Source organism: Balaenoptera ricei, chromosome 12, assembly GCF_028023285.1.
Source record: "Balaenoptera ricei isolate mBalRic1 chromosome 12, mBalRic1.hap2, whole genome shotgun sequence".
Lineage (NCBI taxonomy): Eukaryota > Metazoa > Chordata > Mammalia > Artiodactyla > Balaenopteridae > Balaenoptera > Balaenoptera ricei.
This window is the reverse complement of record NC_082650.1, coordinates 80,490,057-80,512,991: the sequence shown is the minus strand read 5'-3', so window position 1 is coordinate 80,512,991 and position 22,935 is coordinate 80,490,057. Positions and strand designations below refer to the sequence as shown.

General features: G+C 34.5%; 1 protein-coding gene across 3 annotated transcripts in view; it reads right to left on the bottom strand.

Moving 5' to 3' along the window:
• PHIP (pleckstrin homology domain interacting protein) overlaps positions 1-22,935 on the bottom strand; it is a 126,510-nt gene that overhangs the window by 6,150 nt on the left and 97,425 nt on the right. For all 3 annotated transcript variants that reach the window (XM_059941756.1, XM_059941759.1, XM_059941758.1), the window contains exons 28-39: positions 20,711-20,822; positions 20,471-20,532; positions 17,884-18,039; positions 16,696-16,816; positions 13,297-13,422; positions 10,218-10,287; positions 9,821-9,874; positions 9,404-9,553; positions 5,403-5,555; positions 4,646-4,809; positions 3,931-4,190; positions 3,215-3,412 (exon numbers count right to left, since the gene is read on the bottom strand). In XM_059941756.1, the coding sequence (XP_059797739.1) occupies positions 3,215-3,412; positions 3,931-4,190; positions 4,646-4,809; positions 5,403-5,555; positions 9,404-9,553; positions 9,821-9,874; positions 10,218-10,287; positions 13,297-13,422; positions 16,696-16,816; positions 17,884-18,039; positions 20,471-20,532; positions 20,711-20,822 (1,626 nt within the window). The remainder of the gene's footprint in view (positions 1-3,214; positions 3,413-3,930; positions 4,191-4,645; positions 4,810-5,402; positions 5,556-9,403; positions 9,554-9,820; positions 9,875-10,217; positions 10,288-13,296; positions 13,423-16,695; positions 16,817-17,883; positions 18,040-20,470; positions 20,533-20,710; positions 20,823-22,935) is intronic.

Sequence of the window (22,935 nt, the reverse complement as noted above, 5' to 3'; positions counted from 1 at the left end):
AGTCTAAATATTTCCTTATGTTCCTCAGAAGTAAAAAGGATCTCCTTTCCTACTAACTCCTATGCAAGAGGTTTGGAAGTACATCTACTGGAATAATTTATAACAGTTGTTCTCCATAAACACTACCATGGCTTTGATATTTTTCATCTATCCTTTTTACAAGAGTAGAAAAATAAGTTACTCTTGGTCACAGAATTTTTAAAAAAAGGGTTAAAAAAATAGCAACTAAATGGCAGTTTTCTTCACAGGCTCTTTTTGGAACAGTCCTATCTCCTTATGTAACTGAACGGCAAATGACTGATTTATAATCATAAGCAATACTGGCTGCATATATCAATCAAATCCACTATGTGTACAACTATTATCAGGATCAAAATCCCATTATAACAAACTCCACGATAAAGACCATTACGCTTTATTAAAACATAAAAAAAATTCTGAAGATCAAATTCTAAATCTGTAGGATCTAGACATCATGATGAACTGCCTTTCTATGGTTTAAAAAAAAAAAAAAAAAAGCTATTACCCTTGCAGATGACGAAAAAGATGACAAACACGCATTACCACTAACTTTTTTTCCTCCAAAATTCTGAAGTTTTTTGTTTTGGTTGTGGTGGGAGATCTGCAATGCAGTATTTTACAGGAAATCCATAAAGAGATGGAAAGTGCTGTTAAAGAGAATGCTTCTTCATAATGGTATATGTCTTGGGCTTGAACTGTACAGTGCTTTGTAAACTTCAGGAAATAACTGTCAAGAGACTCAGAGAAGGAGTCTCTGAGCCAATAGCAGAGGAAGAAGGCAAAGCCCTCATTTTCTGACCCCACAGTACAAATGACTTTCTTCAGATTAGTGGTTTTGAATAATGACGAGGGGAGGGGTGCAGGGGAGAAACGTGTGTGTGCATAAAGTAGTAAAAGTATTTTCTAACAAACAATTACCCTTAACCTGCCTGAGGATTCTGTAAGATTCTGTATATCTTTTAATTTGTTTTACATGAAGACTACTGGCAAATAAACATCCAGTTCATATACCCTACAAAAGTTCTACAGACTGGCTTCAAGGACTCCAGCAGCTCCTTGAAATGGTCCAAATTTTGTGTGGATATGCCTATGTGAATTTTTTTAGGGAAAAACACTACAGGGTTGGCCAACTTTACAAAGCAATATGTAACCTAAAAAGGTTCAGAACTAATGCAGTTCTTTTAAAAAGGAATTCAAGAGTTAAAAAGAAGTTTTAAAAATCACTCATCTGGACCTGTACTATCCAATGAGGTCACTACTAACCACATGGCCACTGAGCACTTGAAATGTAACTAAGCAATTGAGGAACTGAATTTTTAATTAAGTTTAAATTTGAATATGAAGCAGTGTACATTTTGAAACACTGATGACACACTGAAATAATATTTTGGATATAAAGGAGTAAATAAAATACAGTATTAAAACTGATAATTTCACCTGTTTGCTGTTACTACATGTAGCTACTAGAACATATGTGGCTTGTATTATATTTCAATTGCACAGCACTGCTCTTGTTTCTAATAGTTAATTCAAGTGCCAATATTTATGTGATAAGTCATCATTAATGAGTTACATAGTAGCTTATTATATTTCTATACTGTACTGGTATTCCTATGTATCTGTAATACTCAAAAACTATGAATCAAATTGGCTATTGGACCTCCCCTATCATAATGCTAGAACCAATTCTCTATATACATTTGATTTCTCTAGGATTCAGGACTAACAGAAGCAAGGCCAATATACCATTCAAAACTTTGAATTCAGTTCAGATAGGAAGCAAATATGAAAATGTAAAACACTCACATACAAAATTATTTGCTTATTTATTCAAACACTGATTGTCCACTGTATACTAAGTTCAGGCAGTTAAAAAATGAGCATGGGCAAGCACAAGAGTTCAGATTCTACTGGAGATAGACAACGTAAAAAAAGAAAAGAATAGTTCTATCAACATTATAAGGGCCGCAAAAGGCGATGAACAGGAAACTATTAAACTAGTAGGAAAAAAGAAATTCCAAAGAAGGAAGAAAGGACAACAATATTTATGGACTTCCAAGTGGTTTAGGATGGCTGGGACATAAAAGGGAGACAGAAAAGTAAGGACAGCTGAATGTCAGACAACAGCCAAGCAATGAAGAGTCTTGTATAACAGGCAAAAACATTAAACTCTGATTCCATGTATGATTCGAAGGCAGGGAAGGATCTTAATTCTCTCTGTGTGTGCGTCTGTGTGCACGTGATCAGAAAGGTCACTTTGACTGAAACGTGGAAGATGGACTGAATAAGGTAGAGCTGAGAACTGAGGCAGGGAGACCAGTTAGGAGAGTACGACAGTCCACCAAAGTGAGAATGGAGAGGAGGAAATGGATCTGAGATGTTAAGGAGGCAGAAAGAAATAAGTAGATTTGGATGATGATTTTAAACTTATTCAGGTGGGAAGATCCCAATATCATTAATCAAAATGAGGTCGTTTCAGTAGAAAAATTAAATTGTGAGAGGTTTCTGGGGGGAATACTGAAAAGGAAATGGTCTAGACACACTCTGGAAGTCATGACGAAAAATGCTTATTCTTGAGCTGTCTGCTGTCAAGGAGCCATAATTATTTTAACATGTCGTAGGGTGTATTTCATCAGTTACTTTCTTCATCTTTCAAACAGAAAACTTTTACAATGAAAATCTGAAGACAAAAGAACTTTGGAAGCATAACTGTAAGCGGTCGAAAGTTGTATGCTAGAATAGATACCTGGCTATAGACAATCCTAATGAATTATTATTTAAAGGTCAGTGTGTTGAGTTTTGTGATATAAAAACAACTCAAAAATTTTTCTAAAGGAGTGCTATACTGGGTTAACTAAATTCAACTTTATTTAAACTTCTTGGATATACTTTTCCAGGTTTTGTAATACTGAAGTTAAAAACTACTAAATTTATATCATTAAAAGCCTCTGATTTTAGAATATGCTTTTATTTTTCATAGGGCAGAATATGCTTTTATTTTCCATGGGGCAAGTTTTTCTTGGCGTTTAAAATTTAGTAACAATACAGTTTGCTTTTGGCACAAAGCTGAAAATCAAAAGATGTCTCAGTAAACTTATCAACTAATACAGAATGTGTGACTTAAATGAGCAACCTAAAAAGTGGATATAAATGTTATCTCCAATAGAACCATCATTTGTAAGATCTACGGTACCTTGCTCGATGACAGCTGATGACTTCGAGAGAGCGGATGTCTTGGAGAGCACAGATGATTTCATTTTACGTTTGGCTGGCTTTTCCTTTTCCATGTTTTCTTTTGTAGAATTATTCCTAGTGGCATGACTAAAATTGGACTGACCAGGACTTGAAAGAGTACTCAAGGTTTTGGAATGTTTCACGGAATTCTCTAGAACTAAAACACACATACAAAAGATTAAAAGCTAAGAGTTAAATTATTTAACCTTAAAACAAGCAAGAAGGTTGGGATTACTTCCAAAGTGAATTGTTTGAATTAGCCAACAGGACAAAACCTGGGGGGGTGCTTAAAGCTTCCGTAAGAAATCTACTTTCAAAAAGGAAAAAGGCGTACATAATAGTTTCAGACCTTTCAGAAGCTGTCCAGCCATGGCAAGATTATGAAGGCAAGTGCTGGCAAACCGCTGGCAAGCCTGGGGTCTACGATTTACATTGAGGCAGTGTGGGTCAGAGTTGCCATTTCTGAGCATTATCCTATGCTGACACTCCTAAACCTCAATATACTTTTCCTTACCAAAAAAAATTAAAACATGCAAAAACAATGAAGAAAAGCAAAACCAACAGTGTCTCCTGGAATTTACTAAATCCAATATATTCCATTTGGCAAAGTAAATGCTTAAATTACAAAAGTCATTATATATATATTTCAATTTAGAAACTGCAGCTGATTCTTACTTGTTTTCCCTGGCACTGCAGATGGGTTAGCTTTCGAAATAAAAGTCTTCGCTGCTGAAGAAGTCGATGGTTGCTCACTGGTAACTGGATCTACAGCTACTCGATTGCTTCTGGTTCGAACTACAGAACTGGATTCCGTTTTACCATTTATCTGAGCAGCACTGTGCCTTGGTGGTATTGATCGTGTAGGTGCAGAGAATGGAGAGGTAGCAATATCTGACTTTAACTGGGGTTTTAAGATCCTTTTTTTCCGTTCAGGGCTGTAAATAAAATAGTATCATTAGTCATTCTTATAGCTCTATGTGGATGAATAAAACAGTTTTATAATACTGTTGGATTCAATATTTGTACTGTTATGAAATATGTTAAAATATGAGATTTGTAGTGGATTTCATATGGTTGTGAGCCTTTGAAAAGTGAATATTTAGTGAAGGATCGCTGTAAATGCTATAGTTATATGACAGAAAGCATGATGCCATCACTATCCTAAAAATGCTGTTTTACTGTACAGATTTAGCAGTTTGAATTTAAGCACTTACACTAGTATAGCTTTAGTTAAAAGATTAAAAATCCTCCACATCATAGGAACTTGCATGTCAAATATATCATTCTGCAATATAGGGAATAGTAAAGGAAGTATTAAAAAACACCAAGTTCTATCATTTAGATGACAAAGTTATAGATCAGTTGATGATATTTAAAATATATCAAATACCTTGATGCAGCACTACTGGAAACAGAGCTGCTTCTATTTCTTTTCCTCCTCCTTTTGGTTATTGTATTTCTTTTATGAAAACGAAGGGCAGATTTATAATCTGATAAAACTGAACTAATGTGTTCTTCAAAGAAAGCGGACAGGCGCAAACTCATGCTGTAAATCTATGGAAAGAAACAAAACTATTCAAACATTCCCGAAAGGAAATGCCTGTTCCTTTGAGATAATAATTTAAATATTTTTCTAGCAAAAAGTTTTTAGAATTTAAAACACTGCTTTTTCTCAATCTCTTTTTGACAAAGACTAAAACAGAAACACTGTTACAATTAAATTATTTTTGTATTTGTTGGACAAAGAAAAGTAAATGATATTTATAGTTTTACTCATTTTTATGACTCATATGAGCGTTATATGGAAAAAAATGCTCGTTTCCACTAATTCAGAAAACAGCTGGAAAAGTTAAGCACACGTACCTCTAACACATATCAGGACAATGTGTACGTGATGTCTATTCAACTACACTACCTTCAAGAAAAGTAACCATTCCTACACATTAGTGACATTAGTGTTTTTTCATAGAAGGAATAAAATAGAAAGGTGTGAATTCTTTTTTCCACTAGAATACCATTAAGAACCTAATAGAAAGTTTGTCAATTTTGCTTTAAATTTTAAATAAAAGCAGCATTTAGTTACTCAACATACTTTTCTACTAATTTCATTTCATTTAAACAGAAAAGAAAACAATTCAATTATATACCCTTGATCTTTTGCTTGGTGTATATGCTTTGGAATTACTAAAAATAAGTCTGACATCTTTACATAACTCCATTGGTGACTCATAATTCCCAGCCTCTAAAGTCTCTCTAACGGTAGCAAAATCCATTGGAGTGTCAATGATGTCTCTGTAGTCCTAAGAGAGGGAAAACAGGTCATATTAATAATATAATATAATAATAATAATGCATTACTTCTCATAACAGGGATTCACATTCAATTTCTGTGATGACTGCAAGTCCTAGAACTATTAATAATCACTCCTTGTTTCCCTCATCAAGGCTCCCTTTTTTCCCCAAGTCATTTTTATTTTTTTCATGTCCCCTACCTTTTACTGCAATCAACACAGGATTTCTCTCATTCAAGAACCTATAAATTCTGCTTTTTTTTTTTCCTTCAGAAAGAGGTAAAGGGTAGAGTTGTGTTCGAAAAAGGAGATTAAAAGAATATCGAAAAAACTCAGTTCCACAACTACAAGTTTGATATAAAAAACCCAAAACTTTATACTACCCATGAACTCTAAAGGCTTCTAATTCACTGAAACATAATTGTACCTTTAAAATTAAGAGATAAAAACAATAAAAATATGTTAACATCCCATGTATGTGAAGGCCTGAGTTCTAGTAACCTCAACTTCAGTACTACAATTACTATAATTGGGAACTTTGCAGTAATCAAGAATTATGAATGTAAATATCTGTCACAAAGCCTTTACACTTCATTCCACGGAGGAAAAGTGCAGTCACCCAAAGTCTCCACCTAATCAATTGTGTATAAAATAAAGCAATAGATTAGAAGCAATAAAAACAGGCAAATAAAAGGAGAAAAAAGCAACAGAATAGTATAAAATGATCCAAATATGGTATCTTTAAAGAAGTAAATAATACTACACCTTTTCCATAGCCCCAGAGTATGTAACTGTATTTTTTTGAAATACAATAACTTGACTTTGCCCCATCAAGTTTAAATTATGATCAAATATGTTTGACCATAAAAGCAAACAGTATCACTGCCTTTTACAAATAGGGACAGTTTTATTTCTTCCATAACAATCTGCAATGCCCTTTATTTCCTTGTCTTGTCTTGTTGCACTGGCTCGAATTTGTAGTACTATGTTAAATAGCAGCTGTGAGAATGGACATTTTTGCTTCACTCCCAATCTTAGGGGGAAAGCATTCAGTTTTTCATGATTAAGCATGATGTTAGCTATAGGTTTTTAAACAGATGTTCTTTATCAAGTTACGGAAGATCCCCTTTATTCCTAGTTTTCTTAAGAGTGTGTTTTTATTATTAATGGTGTTCTGTTTTCTTAGATTATGTATTTGTTTTTTTGGCATCCATTCAACACAGGGCCAACTATATTAATTTTCTTATTTTTGTATTCTTGATACTGTGGCATTTTGGGGGCCAAAAAGACCTAAGGAGAGACTGCCCCCTTCCAAGGGCTAGGCAATTCTTAGAGATGGCAAAGGGTTGTGCTGGGAATACAGCTTTCATATGCAAACCAACCATGTCCTTAAGCAACCCTCACACACCAAGCCAGTATTTCCTCTGCCCTGAATCATCCCAGGGTCAGGTATCAGACAACCAGAGACCACCCCTATGCCCCAAAACCAACTGAAGTAATTCTAAGTAGCCAATCTTAAGCTGTTGACTATGCCCTGCCTTGCCTTTCTCATGGAAACCCCAGTAAAGGCTCTGGCCTAAGCTTTTCCTTTGCTCCTGTTTTTTTTGGCTGTGTTGGGTCTTCGTTGCTGTGCGAGGGCTTTCTCTAGTTGTGGCGAGTGGGGGCAACTCTTTGTGGTGGTGTGCGGGCTTCTCACTGCAGTGGCTTCTCTTGTTGCAAAGCACGGGCTCTAGGTGCGCGGGCTTCAGTAGTTGTGGCTTGCGAGCTCTAGAGCGCAGGCTCAGTAGTTGTGGCACACAGGCTAGTTGCTCCACGGCATGTGGGATCCTCCCGGACCAGGGATCAGACCCGTGTCCCCTGCTTTGGCATGATGATTCTTAACCACTGTGCCACGAGGGAAGCCCCCCTGCTCTGGTCTTCTGCAACGTGACTAAGACCCTGTGCTTTCCCCTGTGGCCCTAAGTGGTATTTGGTGAACCTCTCTCTGGGATCTGTAAGTGTAATAAATTTCTTTCTTCCAAGACTCATTCTTGTTTCTTCCTGTGGTCACAATGATTAATTACCACACCATACCCAACATGTACATTCTTAAAAGAAATGAGTACTGAATTCTGTGAAATGCCTTTTCTGCACTGATATGATCATGTGATTTTTCTTCTTTAGTAATGAATTATTGACATATTGACTGATTTCTGAATACTGAACCAGCCTTATATCCCTGGGAAAAAACCCACTTGGTCAGGGTACAAAATCATTTTTATATATTGCTGAATTCTATTTGCTGATATTAAGAATTTTTGCACTTTCTTCTTTTGTACTGTTTTGTCTGGTTTTGACATCAGGGTAACACTGGCTTCATAGAATGAGTGGAGAAGCATTCTTTATCTTGAGGAAGAGACAGTGTAAATTTGTGTTAGTTCTTTAAACATCTGGTAGAATTTACCAGTGAAAACTCCTGGGCTTAGAGATTATATAAAATACATACTTGGGCTTGCAAGAAACAAAGGGAAATCCACAGGTTTCAAAAACAAAGAGAAATGAAAACCAGAGCACTTTAGCATTAGCTCAGTTCTTCTAAGAGGTTTTTTGGATGGTAGGGTTTGAATTAGTGCAGTTTATCACATTGCTGGAATTATAGATTTATCTTCTACATTTAAGATTACATGTTTCTTGATTTTTAAAACAAGTCATTTATGATATTTATCTATTGATGAAATTTCTCTATTTTCATCATTGCAAATTAGAACACATACATAAAAAAACAGATAATAAAGACTTTGGTGATACCACATCCAGGTCATGATCTCTTATAAAACATTTAATTTTAATTTGAAACCACGAATGTTATCTGATATACAATCTTTAGTAACTGGAAAAAGGAATAAAAAAAAAATCACTTCTAGTGGAATTTAGATTGCTAAGACTGCATGCAAAAATAAATACTCGCAACATGTTTACTCAAACTTTTTACCATGAATTCCATAAAGATCATAAATTGGCATAACCTACATATATAATAGTGCCACCTTACATTTATATATAGTGCTTCAGTGTAAAAACTACTTTAATGTTTAATAAATAACTAGTAATATTCTCATTCCACTTCTATAACCCTGTAAGGAAGGTTAGAGACAGGTATAATTATTCTTGTTTCCTAAATAATTTCCATAGTAAATTCACAGAATTAGTGTGGAAAAGAAAATAGTAACTATATACTCAGATATGAAAACGAAATAACTTGCTCGAAACTGCAGAACTGGTAAGAGGCAGAGCTGGGACAATGACCCAATCCTCTGGAGTCTTAGTCCAGGGTTACTTCTTTTGTACCACACTGTTCAATTTAGATGCTCTATGTAGCCAAGTGGATAATGAGAATGTGTGTGAAATAAAAAAGAAATAAGCTACAATCATAAAAATAAATAGTAAACTGTCATGTATAAGAGATATATATGTATTTATATATATAAATCAAAATCAAACTGACAAGTTAAGAAAGTATTTTCAAAAATACTTCCCTGGTGGCACAGTGGTTAAGAATCCGCCTGCCAATGCAGGGGACACGGGTTCTCGAGCCCTGGTCCGGGAAGATCCCACATGCTGAGGAGCAACTAAGCCCGTGCGGCACAACTACTGAGCCTGCGCTCTAGAGCCCGTGAGCCACAACTACTGAGCCCACACGCCTAGAGCTGGTGCTCCACAAGAGAATAAGAAGCCTGCACCCTGCAACGACGAGTAGTCCCTGTCTGCCGCAACTAGAGAAAGCCTGCGCGCAGCAACGAAGACCCAACGCAGCCAAAAATAATTAAAAAAAAAAAAAAAAAAGCTATGTGCAAACACATTAAAAAAAAAATACTTACTGGATACTCAAGAAGATCTACTGGCTGGCGGAAAGGCTCAGAATCTTCACACTGAAATATGAGATTTAACAATTCTTGACACTGTTTTTTCCATGCTTGAATATCATAAGACTGTGCTCTGTTACGTAATCTTCTTCTAGGCTGATGGTCCTAAAATTAAAATGTTCAAATAATATTAATAAAATAATACATATAATAGAAATTTTTATTTTTAATCTTGGATAATTAGGTAATACACAGTAATTCAAATAAAAGAAAACATCATTCACCTAGTTCTGAAAACCATGCATTTTTGTGATGGAAACTGATTTGGAAGTTAATACTTAATCTGTCTTTAAAAATAGTAAGAGTAAAAGAAAATGCTTAATACATTTTAATTCATATAAGGCACCTCTGTTAAAACAAAAAACTTATTACCTTCCTTTTCCGGGTAGAAGTTCCTGGCACATCAGTCTCTTCTTTTTCTTCTTCCTTTGAAGCAAGAATTTATCAGATTCATAAAATATTCTAGGTTTCACTATATTCTATAGTTTTTTAATACCAATTATCTCCTTTACAATTTGGAAAACCCATAGTATATATGATGCTGGAACACTTTACTGACTCATTAAAAAGTCTCCCTCCACCCACCGTTTAAAAAAAATTATAACTATAACAAGACAATTCTGAATCATTTTTTTTTTAAAAGTTAGCAACAGCATTAGGCAAAAGTAATTTTCCTAACAGCATTTACCTGAAAACTACTGTGTGTAAGTTTCTTTTTATATATGGAACATAAGCAAAGTAGTAATAATCATAATGAAATATTAAATACCTCAGAGTCAGACAAAACTTTCTTCTTCATTGAATTGTAGAGTGGAATTATGTTATAACAAGTCTGATCCCTAAATAACAAAGAAATGTTAGTATACAAGACTGGAGTCATGAGATTTTTGTCCTTTAAACCTGTTAGTAAAACAAGAGTTTAAGATAAAACTTGAAGCTGAAGGCTTCCTCATCAGTTGACTCCAAAACCCCATGCACACACACCTGCCCCTGACCCTCCACTCTAGGTGGAGCCTCTGCTCTGGCCTATTTCATTACACCAAGCCCAGTTCCCATCTCCCAGGTTTTGCTCAGTTCTCTACTGTGCCTGGAATGCCTTCCTTCATTCTTCAGTCTACAAGGGATAGCTAGTATACCTCCTGTCTTCTAATTCCTTCTTCCTTTTATTCTTAAATGTAGGCATTCCCTAAAATTTTGTCCTTAGCCATCTTCTATACCTTTTGACCAGATAATCTTCTATATCTGCAGTTTATCTGTGTTAATGAACTCCAAATTCCTATAATTTGGTCTGACTCTTCTCCTGAGATTCCTGACACCATCTAAAATTCTGCATGTCTAAACCTAACTGTCGTTTTCCACTCTTTCTCCCTTTTCTTTTTAACTTTTTTTTTTTCAACCATTCTTACAGTAATGCATGGTTTTTCAATATTCCTTCCCTTGCCTCCTCCTTATAAACCCAATCATTGGACAAGTTCTGTGATTCTACCTTCAAAATCTCTTGGCATCTGCCTCTTTCTCACTTCCATAAATTAAGCCATCACCTCTTACTTGCTCAGCTGTAGAAGTCAATCTGCAGTCAGTTTAATATTTTCAAGGCAATTTGCATCATGTTATTCTCATGTTAAAAAAATTTCAACAGTCCCTTGCCTTTTGTCTCCTCCCTATCGGTTAACATTAGACACTGCAGTCAAATTAATATTTTTAAGGCATAGCAAGCATCATGCTATTCTCATGTACAAATATTTTCGATAGCTCCTTGCTCCCTGTGCTCATATTTTAAGTATAGTTCCTCAGATCAGCATTCGAGGCCCTCCACGATATGGTCCAAACTCGAGTTTAGCACACTGTATCCCTATTACTTCTGCTCATGTACTCTCTCTACTTCACCTGATTTCAGTTACTCGATTCCCTTAACAAATCTTTACCTTCCTCCATCATGCCATTCCTCATCCCTGGAACTGCTTTCCTTTCATCTAACTCCTGAATCAGTATCTACCTTGTCCAGAACATCTTAACATACTTCTCCCTGTACCTGAAATCCCACCCTTATAGCCAAAAGTGACCCTATCCCTCATCTAAACATTCATACAAACTCCTTTTACTTTTTCCTTATATTATAGTTACAGATTTATCTACCCTACAAAAACTGTATTAAGAGGATAATTATGCATTTCTTTCTATCTCCAAGTATCTATTAAAACACTTTGTATACATCTATTGCTTGAAATTTGGCCAAATAACTCAATTAAGAAGTACCATTACCAAAATTTCAAGACATATTAGACACATCTTGAAAAGTAATGCTAGCTAAAAATGGTTCTTAACAAACTGTATACCTCTAAAAAATGCCGGGGATTTGCTTTTAGATATATACAATGTAAATGCTTTATTATTTTATTTTAATCTGTTCTTATAAGGCATTTCAAAATAACTATTTGAAAGAAATACAATTTCACAGATTATTCCAAATGTAAAAATAATTGTTTCATCTAAATTATTTCACTAAAATATGAATTTACTCTATCATGTGATTCTATTGATTCCTATCTCTTTGGAAAAACAGATGTACATAACATATATAAAACACACAAAATTACAGATTAAAAACTTTACAGTTAAGATATTATAAACTTTTACAACCAAGTTATATAAATAGTTTTCTGAGGATAACTAATTTTTATTATCTTGATTATTAATTCTTGATTATCAATTTTAACTGAAAAGCAGCAAAAGCTTAGCAATAACAGCCCCGAAACTACTTGGTAGGCAACAGCTTTCTTTAGAGAAATAAGGTCGAGGAAGGGCATAAAGTTTATCTTACTAATTTTCTTTGGTGGTTTTTTTATATTGCAATTACCTACATTCCTTAGCAAAACAAACTCACCTAATACCAAGAAAAGGGATCCTATGATTATGCTGAGTAATGAGAATGAAGCTGGAGATGTTTTTTTAAAAAAAAAGCCTCAATAATCCCTTCATGTAAAAATGAAAGCTGATAACAGGTGAATACTTAAATTATAAAATACCCAATTCTCCTCTTAATGAGAAAAAATTATCCAATATAAATAAACTTAGTATGAATTCAGATCTGTATTTTGTAGAAAACATACATATGATTCATTCCTCTGGCTTCAATTTAGAAGACTCAATTCATTCTATGAATACATAAAATCCATAAGACAAGGAAGTAAAAGTCCTGCTGTCTTAAGAAGTTGTAGTTATCTTCACTCTTGGTATGGGATTAATGAATGAGGAAGTAAACTTGACTTTGAAGAAGAAAAACCTTGAAAGTTAAATTCAGTTTCCTGCTGACGTATTTGAATACTTGTTCATAAACTTGATAGGGGCAATACAATTTTAAGATGAAAGGTTCTCAAATCAAATGGCAGACACTCATTTACTGTGAAAATTAAACAAGTTAACCTCTAAAAGATTCAATTTCCTTAATTGTAAATTCCAGATAATGATCTCTCCCACCTGTAAGATTTTTATCTGACTTAGAAGAGCTAATTTAGGTAAAACATTACACGTTCAGTAAAAGCTTGCTATTATTATTATTATCGAATATTGCATTTAGAGAAAGCTCCATGTTTTCTTACTTGAATTGCAGAACACAACTGAAACACAATCTCTTTGACTCTGTAATTATTATCAGCCAGTGAACTAAATAAACGCTGCTTCTTTAGACAGACATACACTTCCTATTTTGAGTGGAACTATGCTTACAGCACAGCACGTGACATGATGTATAATAAAAAATGATTGTATTCTACGTTTTGGCATTTTACCTTTTAAAATACTGCCATTAATTATTACAGTAATATAATTAAGTGTGGAAAAATACTCACTTTATAAAATGTAGAAGAAGATCAGTCACAAATTTAGCAGATTTCACAATAGGGCTTCCAGGCTCATTAAACGTTCGTGTATTATGCTCTATATACCGAACTTCCCACATTAAGGAAGAAACCCGCCTTTAAACAAACAAAATGCAGAAGTCTTATTAATCTCTTTATACTTAGAAATACATACGCACATTTTAAAACCAAGACATTCAGACTTTTTAATTGCAGTCTTAAATCAATTACAAAACTCACACCTTAAAAAGCTGTTTTCAAAAAAATAGAACGTCATTTGTGTTGTGGGGGCGGAAAGAGTAGCAATGTTATGTACTGGCATAGAAAATGTCTGGATTAGACACATTAGACTATCAACAGGGCCTTCTTTTAGGGAGAAAGACTATAAGGAGAGTAGCAGGAGGAGAGAAACAGTGGAGTTTTAGTTTTTGCATATTCCTTTCATGTATGGTGTCATTTTTTGGTAATAAGCATATCTGACTTTTACTTAAAAAAGGAAACCAAGCAATTTCAATCTAATTCTATTACTAGTAATCAAATGACATTTAAAAAATGAAAAGCTAACTAAGAGCTTGCTTATGATACAAAAATATAAAAATATGGTGAACATGTTAGTTTACTAAGAAACCTAACGAAATGAAAATTAATTTTTTTTTTTACACTAAATTGACAATGCAGTTGATCCTTGAACAATGGGGGAGTTAGGGACACTGGCCCTCCTTGAAGTCTAAAATCCGAATACAACTTTAGAGTTGGCCCTCCGTATCCGAGGTTCCACATCCATGGATTCAATCAACCATGGATCATGTAGTACTATAGGTACATATTTATTGAAAAAGAAATCCGTGTATAAGTGGACCCGTGCAGTTCAAACCCATGCTGTTCAAGAGTCAACTGTACTAAAATTTTGGTGTTTTATTATTTTATTTCAGTAACTAAAGAAAAATCCAAAGGCAGATTCTAGAATATCATCCAACTTAAAATGATAAGGAAGAAAATACTCAGAAAATGTTACTGATGTGTGACCAGAAAACAATTATATGGAATTTTAAAAGAATTATATATAATTATGGATACAGAAGCATACAGAAAAGCTTCTGTGCATTTCCAATAGCATTTACAAGGCTCGTTCTGATAAAAGAATCACAGTACCCTATAGAAACTGTGTATAAGATAAGGCATGAGGTTTTAATATCAGTAGGGCAAACTGATAGTGGTTTAAGACTGAACTAGAAGTATCAAAGAGGAAAACTACAAACTGCAAGAAGTCTGAAGCCAATGAGTAGAGGAGAAGCAAAAAAGCTTGAAACAGTGAAATAGCACATGAAGGCATCATTATTATGAAATAAGAACATAACTCAGGTCTACAACTACATTATTTGGTTAAAAATCAGGCAGTTTCTAATTTATGTAAGGACTCTGTTCCAAAAGATTTTTTTCCTAAGTTGGTTACTAAGCTAGGCTAATGCCAAAAAGTCTAATTAAGCTGTAATGTATATTGAAATACAGTACACCTTAGCAATTCTCATGCTGAGCAGTATTTCTATGAGAAAGTATATATATATATATTTTTTTTTTAAAGAAATTCACGTTCTTTTATTTATTTATTTATTTATTTATGACTGTGTTGAGTCTTCGTTTCTGTGCGAGGGCTTTCTCTAGTTGCGGCAAGTGGGGACCGCTCTTCATCGTGGTGCGCGGGCCTCTCACCATTGCGGCCTCTCTTGTTGCGGAGCACAGGCTCCAGACACGCAGGCTCAGTAATTGTGGCTCACGGGCCCAGTTGCTCCGTGGCATGTGGGATCTTCCCAGACCAGGGCTCGAACCCGTGTCCCCTGCATTGGCAGGCAGATTCTCAACCACTGCGCCACCAGGGAAGCCCGAGAAAGTATATTTTTAACAATGGTGGGAGATGGCAGAAGTTTATCTTTCTAGATGTAGTCCAACTACTAGTGTGTAGAAAACAGTTCTTTCTCTCCCTTTTATCCTCCCACGTCTTGTTCCATCTCTGAAGCACGGGGTGTAACTCCTAAGGTTTAACAACTTAGGGGCTTAGAGAGAAATAAGGATATAGTTAAGAATTTCTTCTCCATTTCCTGTCTTAAACCTTTATTTAACATGTAATGTTGAAAATGATTTACTTAAAGAAGTGTGCTTCGAGAGGAAGATGGCTGGGAGGCACATATCACAGGTGATTTCCTCCTCATCTCAATGCTTTTGACAAATACTAATGAAGCAGCAGCAGAAATACCTAACAAGATCAGAACGTAAAGTCCAACGCCTTAGTTTTCTTTATTCCAAGAGGATCTCGGTGAAGTGACTCTGACCAGCAGGAGGCATCTGGCAATGTCTAGAGACACTTTTGGTTTTTACAACTAGGGGCTGCTACGGCACTTAAGGGTAGAGGCAAAGGACAGCCCCTCATAATGAAGAATTTTCCAGCCCTGTATGTCAGTAATGCTTTTGTTGAGAAACCCTACCTTAGTCAGTAAGGAATAACAAATGGTGTTTTCAGCGCCAGGTACACACAGTATCAAATTAGAATTATAATTTAAGTATTAAAAAGAACTAAAGGCACATTTCACACAGAAAAATATGAATACAAAATATGATTAAAAACTTCCCTAAGTTAAAATAAACAGTAGTGTAAAGAACTGCAGTACTATAAAACTGATCACAAAAATAAAGTTTTAATGCAATTATTATTTAAGTTAAAATGTTGTTGGCCTGCTAATAAGCAAAAGTCGTAAGAAATGTGAAAGCTAAAAGTCTGATTTCATTACGTGAATACAATGGACTTAACCTCACTTTTTGATAAGACATTTTAGGTAATAAACCTACAAAGCCTGCCCAACATTAGAACTCAATGTTTACCAAAACTGTTAACCAGCATACGCAAATTAACTGAAATTACATCTTTTTAAAACTCTAGTTATATTTCAAGCTAAGCTACAACTATAAAAAGTACCCCAAATTTTCCTAATTTCATTTTTCAGAAGTATTCATAAGCTAAATAAATAAGAGAACACACAGTTCTTAATATTATTCTATGCAAAAATCCATGAACAAATATTTCAATGGGATATCTCGGAGAAAACAGAATACGCTGGACTGTTTCGTAAAACACAATACACACACAGTGACCATCGAGTCACATCTGTTTCTAAGTGTGCTCTGCAGAGCAGCAGCGCCAGCATCACCGGGAACTTGTCAGAAACGCAATCTCAGGTCCTACTCTAAACCTACTGCCAGATTCTACATTTTAACAAGATCCCCAAGGTGATTTGCATGCACATGGAAGTTTGAGAAACACAGCCAGAGAGGATCAGTAAAAGGGTGAAAGAATCACTTAGCTTTCTTTTGGTAGTAGCTACAGCAAATGGTTCTAACCTGTAAAACCTGTTTTCCAGTCTTTGTTTAATTGTACTTAAATCCGTTGGATATGCCACTACAGTGCAATACATGGGATAGGCTTGTAAATCCACAGGAGCCACAAATGCTGAAGCAATATCTAAGATAAACAAACAAATACGTTTATAAATTTATTTTTGTACTGCTTAAAATACTTCAAAATTCTGCTTGAATTAAGCTTTAAGTTCTAATCCACATAACCATTAGTCTACCACTATCTTCTGATAGAAAATACATAGTTTAGCTAACACATAGTCTCACTTTTTATTATGTCTACATTTATACTGCAAAATTCTAGGAGTATTTGTTATTTATGGATTCCTTAGAAGAAAAGAGATGACAGACAATATATAAAGCTGATTTATTAAAGAACATCCACATGTATTTCTATAATTAAAACCAGGCCATTCCTGAATCTATGTTATGTGTTTGACAGTAATTGTTTTGACATAATTACTAAAATTACCTAAGATAGTATCTGAGACAATAATTAATTAAGTGTTGCCCATATTTTAAAAGACTTCAGATGAAAATATCATCCAACATGTGTCACCAATATCTTCAGCTCTTATTCATGTTAATTTCTCCCTTAGACTCTTTAAAGCTCATTCCTTACTGAAAGTCTAGGTTAATACAAACCACCACACTAGTTTAGAGTTATTTTGGGCACCAAAAGTTCAGATAATCATGCTTTGTGGTCATTGTTCTTTTTCCTTTTTTTAAAATAAAGCAAAGCAGTTCATTTACCCTCTCCCTTCCCTTTACAAATATTCTATTGTGTATACCTGTATCAAGTTAAGAGGAAAACTGGTACAGTTACCCATATAATCCAGCTTTCAGCCCTCCTCTTTCAAGTCGCATCATGTCAGCTTGAGTATGTCAAGGATTTTAAAATTAGGTTCTGGAGGATCTAGGTTTTTCAACGGTTCCCCTGGTGTTTCTGGGGTCCCTCACTCTGAAATTCAGCTAGAGCAACCTCATTTATAACTGTTTTAGATATTTAAGCCCTGTGTAAAATCGCATTAAAAAAAAAAAAACCACTTAAAAATGTTTGAAAACAATGACATGATATTATGGAAAAAAGTTTTGCTTGAATAATAATATTTTTCCTTTCCTTTGCTTTCTGGCAACATCTTCTATCTATATTCATGTGTTACTATTATTTACCTAGTGTCATTAACTGGTTTATTCCTGTAACAATTCTTTCACATTCTTCATCCCTGGGATTGGAACCCCATTCACCATCAAGAGGCTTATAGATCAATGATCTGCATTCAACATCAGTTAAAGGAACACTGGTACCTAGTTCTTCAGGAAATACAGCTGAAATACAAAGAAAGAAAGCGGATTTAGTGAAAATATGTGTTAATTTATTAATATTTAGGTTACCTTTAGAAATTAGAGTTAATATTGTTATAAAATTAAAGTATAATTTTGTAAAGGTTTGGTAAGTATATTCTTTATTTTCATTAAAGTATGTTTCAAGGGTCAATAAAATTTATTCTTTAAAACATTAATTTCATAATTCTCTAGATGAGCATATAATTACTTCTCCAAAATTATACCTGACAACTTGCTCTATTATCAGTTACAGGTGAAGGAGAAAGTATTCCTATAAAATGATGCAAATTTAAAGTTTTCTGAATCATTTCATAATGTGTAATCTCCATGTTTACTTTGATAAAACACACAGGTGAAACTGAGCAAAAGTGGTATTCTTTCAGAAATGCTTCAATCAAAGGCTCAGTTTTTTTCAAATGTGGGAACAGAGACAATTACGAATACTGACAGATGATTCTTACGCTTTTTGCTCTTAAATGATGAAGGTATGCTTTCTGCATGCCTGAATCTTTAACAGAATCATTAGGGGGTGGTGGTGACATAAAATCTACAAATCTGCCAAGCAATTTTTTCTTTGAACTAGACTTCATGAGAGAAACATTTCAAAATATGCTATTATTTGTTTACAAAATTTCTCCTCCTCCCAAAATGTAATTAAACTCTATGAGTGCCTACGTACGTGTATCCAAATAGAATAAAAACAACAAAAATCACCCCCTCCACATAGCAATATATTCAGGTAGGAGACAAGTAGTATATTACTGTCACTAATTCATTTCAAGAAATACCCCAGACATTACAACATCGATTAGCTTCATTTCTCTCATATTCACAATAGTCTGATGTGACTTCAAATTCAAACCTTCACAAAGGAGAGAAATAAAACCAGAAGATAAGCCATGTAACACATTTAGAAGTTGATTAAGATATCTTAAACAGCTCTAATTTAGCAATGAAATGAAAAAGACATTATTGGTATTGGTATCTCAAAGTGATAATTTCTAGAAAGTATTAGTTTTGAACAAAATCAGCATGACCATTTTCTCATTTCTAAGATTTACCAGATTGGGTTTACTTTTTCCACATTGTCTTTTCTCTGCTTTTTTAGAATACAATAACTAGTGAGGAACTCCATTTATAAATGATTATTTCTACTATGTTACAAGTCAGGCTTTTTTTTTCTTTTTGTTTTTTAAAATCTTTATTCTTACATGATTGTAAAAGTAACATACTATTTAAAAAATCAAACAATACAGAATAATGTAAAAGATAATTTGTGGAAGTCCTCATATCCCCACCCTTTATAAATGATCATTATTAATAATCTGGTATATATCCTTTTAAACCTTTTTAGGCATATACAATTGTGTGTGTTGTATTTTTTTTTAAACGGAAACAAACATGGACAATGAAATAGAAAGAAAATGTAATCTCCAGGCTTCAGCCACATTGGTCTTTTCTCAGTTCCAGGAAGATGTCATACTCACTGCCTAAGGCTAACTCCCAAATCCTAAGGCAATGCGTTAGGCCATATGCAAGATGACGGTTATTATTATTAATTATAATTACCTACTCATTGAGCCCTTACATGTGTCAGGCTCTATAATAAGCACTTTACACATATGATATCATTTAATCCTCATAGCAGCCCTCTAAGGAAAGTATTAGTTTACACAGTTTCAAAAGCTGAATCCTAAGAATCTAGAGTTTTGAGATTTAAAGGAATTTGTCAAGATGACATAGATAAAAGACAGCAGAGCTAGGATAGAAATCTACGTCTCACTCAAAAGCCTGAACTCTCAGTATTACATTGTATTCTATGTATTCTGCTGGAGTTACAAAAATATCTTTGATCCCAAGTGCTCATCTTCTAGGGCAGCAGTCCCCAAACTTTTCAGCACCAGGGACCAGTTTCATAGAAGACAATTTTTCCACGGACGGGAGGTGGGGGTGGGGGGTTTGGGGGCGGAGTGGGATATGGCTCAGGCGGTGATGCGAGTGTTGGGAGCGGCAGAGGAAGCTTTGCTCGCTTGCCCGCCGCTCACCTCCTGCTGTGCGGCCCAGTTCCTAACAGGCCGTGGACCAGTACCGGTCCGCTGCCCGGGGGTTGGGGACCCCTGTTCTAGAGTGAATAATAATTAGCAAATCAGTATCGTATTCTGCTGTAATTAATTTCAACCTTCCCTGTTAAACTACAAATTCCAAGTGGGCAAGGATTATGTCTAATTTTTTCACTGTTATGCCTCCCCTACCCTCCAGGGTCAATAATAGGTGCGTAATAAATATTTGTGGAATGAATATTTTCTACTTGGTCTTCATTAAGAACTCTTCGTAGTTGCAGGTTAGCAAATCAGATTTTTATTTAAGAAATTAATTCCATAATACAGACACAAAAAGCTTAACCTACACTTACCATTGTTAGGTATAAGCTCCATATCCCAAGGACTCATCTTTTCTGTATCTCCATTGTCCCAGCTTAAAGGAAGGAAAACCTTTATATTAAAAAATCTAAATATTGCATTGCAATTTTAATAAAATCACATTGTAAAAATAATTACTTCAGTGTTTAAAAGTAGTATCTTTATCATTTTATTAACAGACGGGAAAACATTCAAAACAAGTTAGGCTGAACCAAAATACAATACTTCCTTACCAAACATTGTAACACTGAAACAAACTATCAGGGTACTCAGGCTGAAGAGGTTCCTGGCTTTCAATTGTTCCAAACCACCAGGCATCATCTATGACTGATCTGAAACGGTCACCTGGACAAGAATAAAAGCCATCTCATTACTCTGAAATGAAACGCTGCTGTTGTTAGTCCTCTTTCCTTTAAGACACTTAAACTGCCTGTATGATTTTAAAAGACCTATGAAAAATGACCCACACACTCCAAAATAAATAAGTAAATAAATAAAATCAGCAATACTGAGGGAAGAAGTTATTTAATAAGCACACCTGAAGTGTGACCGACTTTCAGCACCATTTTTTACATTTTATTACGGTAAGGAGAAATTCACTCTTATCTTAAACATTTTTACCAATCTAGCACATCATTAGGACTATGCACAAATTTTTCATTCAAATAAAAACACAGATAATTTCTTCCCAACAAATATTTATAGTCTATCTTTAATTTCTTACTTTCTGTAGGGAAGTTCCTCTAACCAACAATTAAGAGTCCAGGCTAAAAACAAACCAAACAAGAACAATCCAACCTGCTTTCCTTTGACTCAAATCACCCTTAAGTTACTAACACTCATCTATACACTCACTTTCCCTTTCCTATAGAAACAAATAAAAAAGAAACAAAAACAACTAATCTTTGTAATAGTTTTGATCCAAGATTGGTTGAATCTGCGGAGGCAGAACCCATGGATACGGAGGGCCAACTATATATAGCATAAAATGAATTTAAAAAAGAAAAGAAATTTAATGACAAAAAAGAAAGCTGGAGTCAGGCTAAATTAACAGAACACAACTGCATGTTGTTGAGTTATATATATGTGTATATATATACTCTGAGTGGGTATGCACTGGGATCAAATTTAGATTCAAATTCAAGCATTCTAACAGCCAATGTTAAGAGGGAAACATGATCTATTACTAGACTAAGAGTCTCTAATTGCTCCTCAGATGCATATTAGTGACGCTACCCTTAGTGAGAAGCTAATATATAATTTAATAAACAGCAATACTGACACCTCCGACACCTTACAGTAAACATAATAATGAGTTTCATAAAGCTATTTCTTACAATCCTATTGTACCTAGACTGACGACATTACGCTAAAGAGGAAGAAATGGATAATGTGTGCCTGACCACAAAGAATGATACTGCAGGCTAATGACAATAAAGTTAAGCAAGGAATACAGTCTACCAGAGCAAGCCTTAAACATACCTGAGGACAGGCTGAAGTAATTATTATTGATGTAATTTTAAATGGCAGTTGGTAGATACATGCAAATATCTTCAGAAATAGAAGACTAACTAGTATTAACTTTAGAAGAAATAGTAATCTATAAATTTAGGGGAGAAAAATGATAAGATCCAAATGAGAACATTCTGATGTACATCCATTTGAAATAGCTCTCTGATCTGTCCAATGCATACCATATTCCTTTGCTTAGGTTGTCAGTGCATTTCTAGAATGTTCTCCTGGACTCTGACTGCTAATATTTGTTCTGCCAATTTATTGGCGGATGCGTGTCCTCAAAAATAAGAGATGAAATTGATCTTATCAACTAACACATGTAAATAATTTAAAACATCATATGTACCAAAGGCTTACATCTAAAACCAAGAAGAACATTTAACTCTTTCTTCTTGAATTTACTTACGGTTTTCTAAATAATGAGTATATAGCTATTTCTTCACTCATCAATTTTAGACATTAAGTATTGGTCTCTCTCCATATAACTGTATATAAAGGGTATGTGCATTTTATTTAATCCATATTCAGTTTTCCTTTGTCATGACTACACTGTATAAATATTGTTTGCTAATGAGCCAAATAGCACACAATTCCTTTCCTATATAATTTTGTATAATTGCTTCATTTTCTTATGGTTGGTTTTCTCTGAATTTATGATTATGTCTTCTCACATTCTCTAATAGCTCAAACTATAAAACACTCTTCAATACATAATTTCCCACAAAGTCAAACATGTTATACAATTTATCAGTTTCACTTTTTTTTCCTGATGATTTCACTCTTAGAGGACAATGTTTTCGGGACTGTTTGTTTTACAGACTTGCTAAACAGATGCTATCCTGAGACTTCTGTTGACTGTTATTTGGGAATTCCTTTCGGTGCTTTCCTGTTCTGAATTTCCTGTCTCCTGCAGAGATTCCGTGTCTTTTTCTTTACTCCCTTA